Below are 12,903 nucleotides of genomic sequence, written 5' to 3'. Positions count from 1 at the left end.
ACCAATAACCGAATAATCATAGAACACTGACGCGTTACAAAACCAACAAACCAATAACCCGAACCATTAACCCTATTATGGGTACGGGTTACTGGTTTGACCCAAAATTTGCACAGCCCTAGTACTACTGACACATTTACTAACAAATTCATTATTATTCGCTTTATTTTTCATGATAATTATAGTTGTTTAATTTTCACTCGAAATGTATCGCGATTCCTCGAACACAGCAACAAGAATGAAGAAACCAATTAGATTCCAAATATGGTTTGTATTTTAAACAGCTGCACACATAGAGCTACGCTAACTACTAACTACTTGGAGTTATCCCTTGCAAGAATCCCAGCCGCTTATGAGGGACTCTGCAATATTAACTGTGATGATGTGGGCTCTGAGTTCTTAACATTCTACTGCATTTTTTTTTTCTCAATTGATGTCTGGTATTCATTTTGGGGCTCAATTAATCCAAATTCAAGTTGAATAGTTCCACTTTGGGAAATAAAATGCTCCTTATCAAATACAACTTTATTTTCAGGGTTTGGATCCGAGACCTATGGTTAAAGCACAACCATTGATGGTGAGTGTCATATATTCATCTCATATTGCATATTGTCTCAATATATAATGGCGTGAATTTTGTTTTCTAGTACTATAGCCGTCTCATTTTATATTCTTACCTTAAATAGACACTAAGTTTAAATGACTGAAAAGAATTTTGTTAATCTTGTGGTACTCTTAAACTAAAGATGCGTATAACATAAAAATAAAACACCCTTTAAATCTTATGATCTTAAACATGTAATGCAATCCTATAAGAAAATGTCATTAAGGTTAAAATGAAAAAGTAAAAATAAAAAAAATAAAAAATAAAAAATCTGACTCTAGATGAATGAAGTATACATGCATTATGTAGAGGCTTGGGGTTTAAGAGCATAAATCATACAGATGAGTCAATTTGAGATCAAATTAAAGAAAATTGTTGCTATGAAATCATCGAGCAGTATGCAGTTTGTACCCGTCCCTCATCATTGTTCATAATTTGGTTATTAAATTCACTTTCTTAGAATCCATTGTTAGACGAATCAACAAAACGAAAGGACATAATAAGAAGATTGATGATACATTTTTGTCCAAGTACATCTGAGATGATATGGAATCTTATCCTATCAAATTCCTTTAAAAAGGGGAGGATTAAAAGAGAGTAGTTACAATCAATGAACCAATTTGATTAGCTCAGTTGTTACATAATTAATTTTAGCTTGAAACAAACTCAAGAAGATTCGCAGAGTGAAACTCAATAAGCTAGCTAATGGAGTTTAATTATTTTGAAACATCCATTAGGCATTTGATTTGATACCAGCGGAGCCACAGAGAAAGTGTCATTTTTTCAGCCTATGAAACAATGAATAGCAACAAGAATTTTTAAAAAGCATAAATGAATACCAACTACGTACTTGGCTAATTTCTCCTTACCACAGAGGAGTGTGCTTTGAAGGTGGGATTATCCCCATTTTTAATCAGAGGTCTCGGGATGGGAAGCATTTTATCCCCTCTAGTGTGCATATCCGATGCAATTTTGGATTAATCGAGCGTTGTATTTCTAATACATGACGCCTAAAGTAAAAATAAAAATAAACTTAGTAGTCCTTGTTGGAGCAAGATTCTTTAATTGTGTCCTTTAATGTAATACAAAGTGCACAACTTGAGTGTATGCAAGTATATATGATACTATAATATTGTCTCTTCTTGTGTGGTGTGTGTGTATATATATATATATATATATATATATATATATATATATATATATATATATATATATATATATATATATATATATATATATATATATATGGAGTATGGCAATACATCCAAGCCCATATTCATATTGAAAAAATAATCATGGCTATAGCTCCATCACAACTTGTTTCATCAATTACTGAAAAACTCATCGTCAAACCTTCCTTTCCTACCCCTGCTCCACTTAAATATCACAAGCTCTCATTTATCGACCAATCCTTGAGTCACTTGTACATTCCTCTAGTTTTTTTCTACTCTAAGCCCCTACAAGACGTTAATAACATTTCAAGCATCCATGATCTTGATCAAGTAGCTCATAAACTACAAAATTCATTAGCAACAACTCTATCAGCTTATTATCCCTATGCTGGAAGCATGAGAGACAGTGCCACGATCGAATGTAATGACAGGGGAATCGAGTTCTTTAACGTTCGAATAAAGTGTCCCATGTCCGAAATGTTGAACAACCCTCATGACTATGCAGAAGGGAACATATTTATGAAAGATTTACCTTGGAAGAATTCGTTCGATGGAAGCCTACTCGTGGCTCAATTAAGCCGTTTTGATTGTGGAGGAATAGCAATCAGCGTGTGCCTGTCACACAAAGTTGGTGATGGAGGCTCTGTGGCAAGTTTTTTCTATGACTGGGCTAAGGTTACTCGAAATCCAAATCGAATCCCTCGTCCCCATTTCATTGGTGACACCTTTTTTCCAACCCCCAATGGACCTTTGACTGCACCATTAATTGATTCCAAGCTAGAGAAATGTGTACACAAAAAGTTCCATTTCTCTGCTTCAAAATTACAGGGCCTTAGAGCAAAAATAGCAGCAGAAGCAGGGGTCAAAAATCCGACACGTGGAGAAGTTGTGAATGCACTTCTATTCAAATGTGCTACAAAGGCTGCATCAAAGATCAATAACACTTCATTCAGGCCATCTAAGTTGGTGAATTATGTCGATATACGCCCTATGACAACTCCCCCTTTATCGCGAAACATTATAGGAAATCTCCTCAATATTACTTTCACATCAGCGAGTAACTATGAGGAGATGAAATTACCTAAATTGGTTCGGGAATTTAGGAAGGAATTCGAGCTAGCTTTCAAGAAAGACCCTGTTGAACACAATGCATTGATCTTGAAATTACATGAAACCATGGAATCACCATACGCGATCGATGAATTTGACACTTATTTCTGCAGCAATATGTGCAAGTTTTCTGGTTATAGCATAGATTTTGGATGGGGGAAGCCAGAAAGAGTGTGTGCACCAATGGGTCCATTCAAGAATTTCTTCATATTGAGTGCTGATCAAAGTGTGGATGGTGTTGAAGCTATGGTGACTTTAGAAGAACAACACATGTTGGCATTTGAATTTGATGAAGAGCTACTGGAATTTGCTTCTCCAATTTCAAGTTTCTAAAGGAGTGCTTGAAATGTTGAAGCCTCACATATTTGTTCGTCAACAAGGCCTTCCAAGTTCTATTATTAGTATTGTTAATTTCAAATTTAAAACCACTTGTAATTCTACGTTACTCTTCCTTTCTTTCTTTGGTTTCTTTTCTCTTCTTTGTTTTTCCAATTCCTCTAATTATTGTAATAAAGGAATTCAAGTTATGTGTTAATGCATTGTTCTCACCAACCAGAAAGCCCCTAGCTATCCAATAAAAAATAAATATTACTTTTAAAATTCCCTTAAATTTAGTGAATGCAACACTTAGAATCAAATAGCCCTTTGAAGGACCGATCGATAGCAAATTACGCAAGAGTTTAAGTACTATACATTGTAAGTGTAAACAATTTTTACATTATCAGCTCATCTTTACCTGTTACAACACGTAATATCTTATTTTTTTTCAAGATTTTAAATCCACATTTTTTAAGAGATGCAGATTATGTTTTCATCAACATTTCTCCTTCCCTATTTCCTCATTCCCGAGCTCCTAGCTTTCCACTACTAAAGGTAAATACAAAATAAAGTCCCATGGGAGGACGAAGAAGATTTTATTCCTGGAGAAGCAATTCAATTAAAAAAAAAAAAAAAAAAACCCTTTCATATTGAGAAGCAATTCAATAAAATAAAAAAATAAAAAATAAAAAACTATTTCATATTGATAAAAACACGATGAGATTTTCCTATATAAAATGATTCTTCGAATACCCGAAATAGAGTATTCATAGAAAATATGTACTACTCCCTTCATCCCAATTTATATGGCACTTTTCATTTTTCAAAAGTTAAGTTGACTAATCTTTGAAGTCAAATTGCTTTAGATCACTCAATATTCTAAAATTAAAATTTAGATATTCAAAAATAATATGATAAGTACTATAAGTTGCGATTCTTCTCATGTCAATATCAATAAAATGCATTTATAAATATTGGTTTCGCATTGTTTGCATCTATGAGAAACGAAAAGTGTCACATAAATTGTGACAACATGAGTATTTGATAGAATCCACATTCCTACACCATAGAATATAGAATCGATAGCTGCAATTTGGTTTTAAGGGATATAAAACAAGGGTAACTTATCTGAACAATTATAATTTCTAGGCTTCTAACCAACCGTAGCTACTATTTTTGTAATTACAATTCGTAGCTATGTTTTACCTATTTCTCTTGTATTTGGGTGTATTCAAATACAAAATCAAAATATGTGACCAAAAACATATGTATATAGATCATATATATATATACTTTGTAAACAAATTCTTATATGTGTGTGTGTGTGTGTGTGTGTGCATATGAAAAATGATACATATAGCTAAATACATTTAGTTTGCCAAAAAATACAGTCAGCCAAATTCATATGAATATATATCAGTTAAACAACATATACAGTCAAATACATCTAGTTTGCCAAAAATTACAGTCAACCAAATACATAAACCTTATAGCTACGAGCTGTAAATACAAATACCTTATAGCTATGATTTGTAATATAATTAAAGTGTAATTATTATACATCAATACCTCTTCTTATATGTTAGTTACACCATGTAAAAATTTCATAAAACAAATTAAAGAGGCTTTGCAGATTATGAAATGTAATTGAACCAATTGTGTTTCCGGCCCATAATATCGGCCCATTAGCTAAATCCAAATAGGCCCAATTAATTCCTCTACACCACTCACATTTCACCACCAAACCAAATATCCCAAAAACCCTAAACCCTGTTACTATATTCTTGTAGCTTCCATCACACCACCCTATCTATCTATATAAATACTATTCTCATTTCTGTTAAAACCCTAGACAGAGCAACCTTAAACCCTATTCACTTCCCCCTCCCTCCCCAAAGCAACCATGACTGACGTTGAGCTCTCTCGCTCAGAGAAGAAGAAAAAGAAATCCAAATCAACCAAAAATGACGACTTGGAAACCCAAACAACACTTTCCACCCCAACCAAGAAAGAAGATAACACTGATGATTTGGGTGATTATCTCATTAAACCCCAAAGCTACACACCCACCATTGACACTTCACAGTGGCCTATTCTCTTGAAAAACTATGATCGTCTCAATGTTCGTACAGGTCATTACACTCCACTCCCATCTGGTTTTTCACCATTGAAACGACCACTTGCTGAATATATAAGGTATGGTATTCTTAATCTTGATAAACCTGCTAACCCATCATCACATGAAGTTGTTGCTTGGATTAAAAGGATACTTCGGGTTGAAAAAACGGGTCATAGTGGTACTTTGGATCCTAAAGTTACTGGTAATTTGATTGTTTGTATTGATAGAGCTACCCGTTTGGTTAAATCCCAACAGGGTGCTGGTAAAGAATATGTTTGTGTTGCTAGGTTGCATTCTGATGTACCTGATGTTGCTAAGGTTGCTAGAGCACTTGAAGCACTGACTGGTGCTGTTTTTCAAAGACCACCTTTGATTTCTGCTGTCAAAAGACAACTTAGGATTAGGACAATTTATGAGAGTAAGTTGCTTGAGTATGATGCTGATAGGCATTTGGTTGTTTTTTGGATATCATGTGAGGCGGGGACTTATGTTAGGACGCTATGCGTTCATCTTGGTTTGTTGTTGGGTGTCGGTGGACATATGCAGGAGTTGAGGAGGGTTAGGTCTGGGATTTTGGGTGAGAAGAATAATATGGTTACTATGCATGATGTGATGGATGCACAATGGATGTATGATAACTATAGGGATGAGACTTATTTGAGGAGGGTGATTATGCCGTTGGAGGTTGTTTTGACTAGTTATAAGAGGTTGGTCGTTAAGGATTCCGCGGTTAATGCTATTTGTTACGGTGCCAAGTTGATGATTCCCGGGCTTTTGAGGTTTGAGAATGATGTTGAGGTTGGAGAGGAGGTTGTGCTGATGACTACTAAAGGGGAGGCTATCGCGTTGGGGATTGCGGAAATGACTACTGCTGTTATGGCTACTTGTGATCATGGTGTGGTTGCGAAGATTAAGAGAGTTGTGATGGATAGGGATACTTATCCTAGGAAATGGGGTTTAGGGCCAAGGGCTTCAATGAAGAAGAAGTTGGTTGCTGAAGGGAAGTTGGATAAACATGGGAAGCCAAATGAGAAAACTCCGTCTGAGTGGATGAGAAATGTTGTTTTACCCACAGGTGGGGACGCTGTGGTTGCTGGTCTTGCTGCTGCTAGTGTGAAACCCGAATCTGATGCAGTGGCCGCTGATGGTGAGGTTGAGAAGAAAAAGAAGAAGAAACATAAGGAAGATGAGGAGGAGGAGGGTAACAAGCGAAAATTGGATGACATGGATGTATCCCCTGTACCCAGTGCTTTGAAGAAACCAAAGGTAGAGATAGTCGAGGAAGCGCTGGGAACTGAAGAGAAGAAAGAAAAGAAGAAGAAAAAGAAGAAAGAAGCTGATGAAGCTGCAACCCCTGATGTAGAGTCGGTGAAAAAGGAAAAGAAAAAGAAGGACAAAGAGAGTACTGATGCTGCATTGTCAGATGAGGATAAGTCTGAGAAAAAGAAAAAGAAGAAGAAGAAAGATAAAGAATCAGAGAATGGTGATGTTGCTGTTGGAAGTGGTGATGAAGGAAGTAAAAGCAGCAAGAAAAAGGAGAAGAAGAAAAAGAAGAATAAAGACGCACAAGAGGAGTAGATGTGAAGGTCTTGGCCCCCATCCTCCTATGTATGTTAAAATGCATGTCGTGTAGTTGTGCAAAATTTTGCCATTTATTTACTTGTTTTGGCAGGAGTTTGTTTCAGCTGGAGTTCCTGATCATAGACGTGCTTATTAGTTTATTAGTTTTATCTTTTTATTTGTTAAGACTTGAGTATTGCAATCCACAAGGCTTTTTTCAATCTTAACTTTTGAGATGTTATCTATAGATTCTTATGATCTGCTTTTGTATTTCATTGCTCTGTAGATGTCAATAGCTGAATCACAACTATTCAGCAGCTTGACTGCGTTTGTTTGAAGCTGTCTGATGTGCAAGTAAAATATATAGTTCTAGGAGCAGGATGTTTTCAAGGTGGTAGAATGATTTTGGCCTCTGTTTAGCACTTCTATCTCAGAAGGGCTGTTTGAGTGTTAAACTATTATCCTTTATTGAATCAATATACTTTAAATTTCAAAATGTGTGAGTGTTTGGCATAATACTCAATAGTTTTGGATCAAGATTTGAATATTTTGACAAGGAAAACAGATATTGGTGATGATATATTAGATTTATCTGTATGGGCAATGTTCATTGGTTAAGTTATGGCCTGTATGGTGGTTTCAATTTTCCTTTCTGTGGTTGGGTTTGCTGTTCCATTTCTCATAAAAAATATGGTTAATTCAGGATTTCAACTTCAGTCAAGTCTTGTAAATCTGAGAGTTATGTTGCATAATTCTTTTTATCATCAGCATTAGAACTAAGTTTGCTCTTTGATAGTCACAGCTGATACGGTTGTCTTATATGCAACTTTTGGTATAATTTTCATGAGGCCTTGATGAGTAGAATTATTCTTGTCCTTCTAATATTATTCATATACAAAGTGTTCCTTAAGAGTTTTTTATAATGTGAAAACACTGTTGGTGAAATCTCAATGTTCTATGTGACTGGCCATGTAAAACAGAGATTGAACGAGGAAGTTGCCTGAGTTTTAAGAGTGTATGTGGTTGGCAAAAGCAAAGAGAAGAAACTAGGCGTTCTTGTTCTGTCAAACTTCTAGTCCATATTTTGGCAGAAAGATAATGGCGCTTTTCAGTCTGTTTCTACGAGGAGCATAGTCACGCTATTCAACATGAAAGCTGGGTTGGACCAAAAAGTGCGTCAGTTTTTGTGAAGTAGAAGGACTTTGTTCGTTCCAAGTGATATCTGAAGCACGTGACTTATCCCTCTCTAAAGCTAAGGGACCACTTGCTTTATTTTCTCTATTTTTCACCACTGGTTTTGTGTTTAATTCATAGAAATTCTTGACTTCTCAAGAAAAAGTTGAAGAGAAGTTTTTGATAGTCACTTTGTAATATGTGGATAAATGTTCTCGTAGAATTTTGCTCCAATTTTGACTTAAGAGATTATCGGAAAAGATTGTTTTATTCGGTAATGGATGCTCATGCATTATGCAAGCCTCAATAAACAGAGAGAGTTGTGAGGGTAGTTAGAGACTACACCTTCTAAGCTTTATTTTCTAAATCCACTATTTATCTTACTAAAAGAACTTGTGACTTTAAGAGAAATAATATATCATGTCACCTTAAGAAAGCGATCACATGTTCCCAAGTTCTGATGTGCTTGTATCGTATGCCCGTGTTAAAGGCCAGTGCTAACTTAAATGAAAGCGCGTTGCAAACTTAAGACGAGATAATTCAAAGACCTTTGTTGTGTGTAAAGCAAACCAAGAAACAGAAAGAAAACTATCACTCAGTCTGGAAGAGTGGCAACTGTTTCTATATTCCACTACGAACTGCTATTCTGGATGTGTTCAAACAAGAGGAAAAGCATAAACGGTGAAGACTGCTTACAAAAATTTGACTGTTTTACATTATTAGCTAAATGTAAAGAAAACAGATATTGGACCTAACTTAACTGCAAAAACTAGCTAATGAGATGAGAATTGCCAATGACCAACTAATATAAGGTAACAATAACTCATTCCCTCAACCGTCGTATTAGGAGCGAGACAAGAGGATGGGGACACACATGAAGGGCTAGGATTATTGACAACTATATGAACTGAAATTGAGGGTGCTAATGCAAGTATATAAAGACAAATAGCTTTTATCCAAATAGCTTTTATCAGTAGGTCTAAAATTCGAGCTAATTGACTTTAAACTTTACCCAAAATGACTAATTTACATTGTCGCAAAGGCAACACGAAATGCATACTGCTGTGAGGATTGCAGCATTAGCCCTAGACAAATGTAATTTAGGGTATGACTAATCAAGACTGGGACTCCTATGCAGTAGCAAAAACCCCTTAAGACCTTTAATAGCTAAAGCGAGTTCATCACCTGTGGTAATAAAGGAAGGGAGGCACATGTGGTGGCAAATATGCAATTTACCTCATTTCTTAAAATTTCAATTGCATCCACAACAAAGCTAGCATTGCTTTCGTGGAGTAGCAATGCTTGCCACAAAGAAAGAAGAAAGACGGACGATTTAACACAACATGTGGCATGTTAAACCAAATCCATCACCATCACATTCATACATCTCATACTCATTTTCGCATTCTTGTAATACAAATCTACTATTAAAGACAAGAAAATAATCATAGAACTCATACAAAGCTTCACATGTCACTGCATTTCAGTTCCTCAGAGGTAAGCCAGTCTTTGGTAGCGGTCAAGTCGGGTAGCACAGTGGCACCATCTTTCTTCCAATTGACAGCATCAGCAGTCTTGAACCTGTCCAACAATAAAGCATGCATCCCAACACTTCTCGCGGGAAAGTAGTCTTTCCTGAAGCTATCTCCAATGTGCAATACTTCTTCAGGTGCTACATTTCCTGCTCTCTTCAAGGCAATCTCATATATCCTTGGATCTGGTTTTTCAACACCTTCAAGACCGGAGAATACACCAAAGTCCCACTCAGATCCCTGATTTTAGTGTCACACAAAAAGGGGTTCACAACTACTACATGATTTTCAGTATTGGAGAAAATAGAAATGAGAACCATGTGTATCTACCTGATTCAAGCCTAATGCAGGAAGAATTACATCCTGATACCGATACTCAGCATTGCTGACCAGACCAACCGTAACGCCGCTCTCACGGAGCCATCGGAGGAACGGTTTAGCATCAGGAAATATGCTATAAGGTGCAGAAGAACCAAAAGTAGCATATATGCGTCTAAATATCTTCTCAAATGTCTCCTCATCATATTCATAACCTGCCTGTCAAAAGAAAGGATATTTAATATAAGTAGAGAGACAAAATAATTGTTCTATAAATTGAACAAATGGCTTCTGAGATTACCTATAAAAGTACTGACAAGCAAATATGCCAAGATAATGTCATGCACAATACCTGAACAAAGGAATCTCTGACACAAGTCTTCCACCACACAATGTTAGGAATCTTTTCATGAAATCCAAAACATGGATGCTTCTTTGCCATTTCTGTATATGCTAGTTTAAAACCCTCATGAACTCGCTTATAGTCAGGACATTGCTGTCCAGCAGCTTTGGCTGCCATGCAATAATAGTCACCCAGCTCTCCTTTGTAAGCAATGAGTGTACCAGTAACATCAAGTGTGATGCAGCGTAACTTCATTAAAATAGACATTGTAAATGATTGTACAGCAAACTCTACCCTGTGCTTACTATTTCACAGTCCTGCATTGGAATTTTCGGCAATTATGTCATACACATCACTAATTCAGTGACAAGCATTTATCAGATAAAGAGTACCAACCATTGACACTTTTTAACTATGGTATTCCCAAATATGTATCCATTTCCGGAAGTAATCTTACCAGGACACAAGTTGACTTTAGGTAGTCCTCAAACACGACAGTAAAACTAGAAGTAAAGGAATCCACAAAAGGGGGTTTCATTATCCCAAATAAACATCAATAGACACCAGTTATTTCTCAAATGAATTTCATGAGCAAGAAGAAACTTCTGCTGTTAAGATATTCTCATGTTCACATGCTCAAAAATTGTAATCACAAGGGATGCAATTCTAAAATTCTCTAAGCAGATTACTAATTCCATCTTCTGAGGGGAAAATTCAGTGTGAAACTGAGATCACTCATCAAATATCAAAGTATAAGGTCATGTCAAGTACAACGTATGAAACCAGAAACTCTTCAAGGTACAAATATAAAGGAGCATTGTAACTGGATCCGGAGAACAAGATAACTGATATCACTTGCTTAAGAAATGATACAATACCTTGTGTTTAATATTAAGAGGTGGGTTCTACTCCACGCAACTTGATATGACAAATTCTTTTACGAGCTGGTGCCTACAGCTCAGCGAAGTAAACCTAACTAATACCTGAAGGAGAGAAACATCCTATAAGTGTTAAGAGGCCTTTTAAAAAAAGTGTTTAGAATGACACCACTAGCCACATCAATCCTGCATTTTTTTTTTTTATTGGTGGTTAAGCTATCATCTTAATTCTGCATGTATGATGGACGGTTCCTGTAACCTTATCATAACAACCATCTTTAACAGAACCAAGGGGACAAAAACATATTTCAAGCCACTTAATAGGATGGTGGAGAAATCTACCATATATAAGGCATGGTCTCAATGCTAAACTTTATATATAACTTCAAATTAAGCTATGTTACATGGCCTTTTCAGTCCTTGACATAGCTAGATTGAAAAATTGGTATTAGTCCTTCAAAATCCTTTAAATACACTAAAAAATTGCTCACTTAGACTGGCTAATGGATGTTTACTGACACCCGTACAAAAACATAGCCATACCTGAATCCAGTTAATATCGGACTGAACACTTTCATATGTATACACACATAAGAACACAAGAACATCTCCTAAAAGGGCAGGAAAATTGAGTAATCTAGGATGTTTAAGGGCAGCCCAGTGCACTAATCCAGGATGTTTGCAACCTCAAATTCATGAGTTCACAATCACAGTTCACACGGACATTGTACGAGCAGAAGGAACCAATATATCAATTATAGGTTGACCCAAGATCCAAATGTTAACCTTATGGCTTATGCATAGAATCCATGAAACTGCAAACTACAATATAACCCTAGTTTTCGCATAACATTACACATTCCTCTGGAAATAAATGCCAGAAGATAAGCTTATGAATAGTTTTTTTCTGACCTGAAAATCCAGCAATCAATTTAGTAGAAGTTTAGGAAGAATTAATCCTTAAATATGTTCCTTCAGATTATAAATACCATAATTATTTAACCCCTGTTCTGCCCCTTCTTGGTTTTTCCAAAATACCAAGGGGCAAAATCTGATACCTTCCACAACTAATTATGTGGACAATTATTTCAGAGATATTTGTTTAAAATAACAACCATATCAGTTCTGACAGTGATTTTAGAAGATATAAAACACAAAACATCCCTATTGATGTGCCACTACACATCTACTCAGCATCAAAACCTATTCAAAGACAGAAAAAGTTTGCACCTTTATTAGACATAAACTTGCAAAGTTAAGAGGACTAATGAACTGCATTAACTTTATCAGTCCAAAACTACCAAGGATCAGCTGAATGAAAACCCCTTGGATGGAAATGAATAATGATACATCATATGATGAATAACACCATCAGTTTAGCACATAAAACAAGTATAAAACTTTCTTGTCAAAACAAACTTGTCAAATAGTTGACTTATGACTAATGATAAACCACACGCAACATCATAAAACACCTCATCACACCAGTTCAATTCTAATTTCTGAAACATCACAAGTCAATATTAAAATATAAAAATTATATTAAAAAAAGGTAATGAGTTCGTCTTCATATTTCCTCATTCTTTTCTGTAAGTGGGGTTCATCCAAAATGTGGTAACACCTAAAAAAAAAAGGTGAAAGAGCTGCTATGACATTAAAAGAAGATAATTTTAGAACAAGAAAACAATCAGTAGGAAATGATAATCAAAGAAGAAGACTAACATTTCATTTTTCAAGTTGAACACATACATGCACAAAATCAGAAGAAATGCAGGC

The 12,903-nt window shown here is 35.7% G+C and overlaps 3 protein-coding genes across 3 annotated transcripts; 2 read left to right on the top strand and 1 right to left on the bottom strand.

The window, feature by feature from the left end:
- Window positions 1-1,833: 1,833 nt before the first annotated feature.
- On the top strand, window positions 1,834-3,430 carry LOC132048086 (acyltransferase Pun1-like). The gene has a single exon (XM_059439022.1). It carries the CDS (start codon window positions 1,900-1,902, stop codon window positions 3,217-3,219), a length of 1,320 nt encoding a protein of 439 aa, XP_059295005.1. The 5' UTR covers window positions 1,834-1,899; the 3' UTR covers window positions 3,220-3,430.
- A 1,535-nt stretch (window positions 3,431-4,965) lies between these two features.
- Window positions 4,966-7,130, top strand: LOC132038662 (H/ACA ribonucleoprotein complex subunit 4). Its single transcript, XM_059429349.1, has one exon. It carries the CDS (start codon window positions 5,108-5,110, stop codon window positions 6,899-6,901), a length of 1,794 nt encoding a protein of 597 aa, XP_059285332.1. The 5' UTR covers window positions 4,966-5,107; the 3' UTR covers window positions 6,902-7,130.
- A 2,140-nt stretch (window positions 7,131-9,270) lies between these two features.
- Window positions 9,271-10,516, bottom strand: LOC132038652 (uncharacterized). Its single transcript, XM_059429338.1, has 3 exons — window positions 10,259-10,516; window positions 9,919-10,125; window positions 9,271-9,828 (listed from the first exon to the last, which is right to left on the bottom strand). Exons 1-3 carry the CDS (start codon window positions 10,514-10,516, stop codon window positions 9,523-9,525), a joined length of 771 nt encoding a protein of 256 aa, XP_059285321.1. The 3' UTR covers window positions 9,271-9,522.
- Between the last annotated feature and the right edge of the window lie 2,387 nt (window positions 10,517-12,903).

The sequence above is a fragment of the Lycium ferocissimum genome, chromosome 2, assembly GCF_029784015.1.
Source record: "Lycium ferocissimum isolate CSIRO_LF1 chromosome 2, AGI_CSIRO_Lferr_CH_V1, whole genome shotgun sequence".
Classification (NCBI taxonomy): Eukaryota; Viridiplantae; Streptophyta; class Magnoliopsida; order Solanales; family Solanaceae; genus Lycium; species Lycium ferocissimum.
Note: the sequence above shows the minus strand (reverse complement) of the source record. Positions and strands in the feature narration are given on the sequence as shown.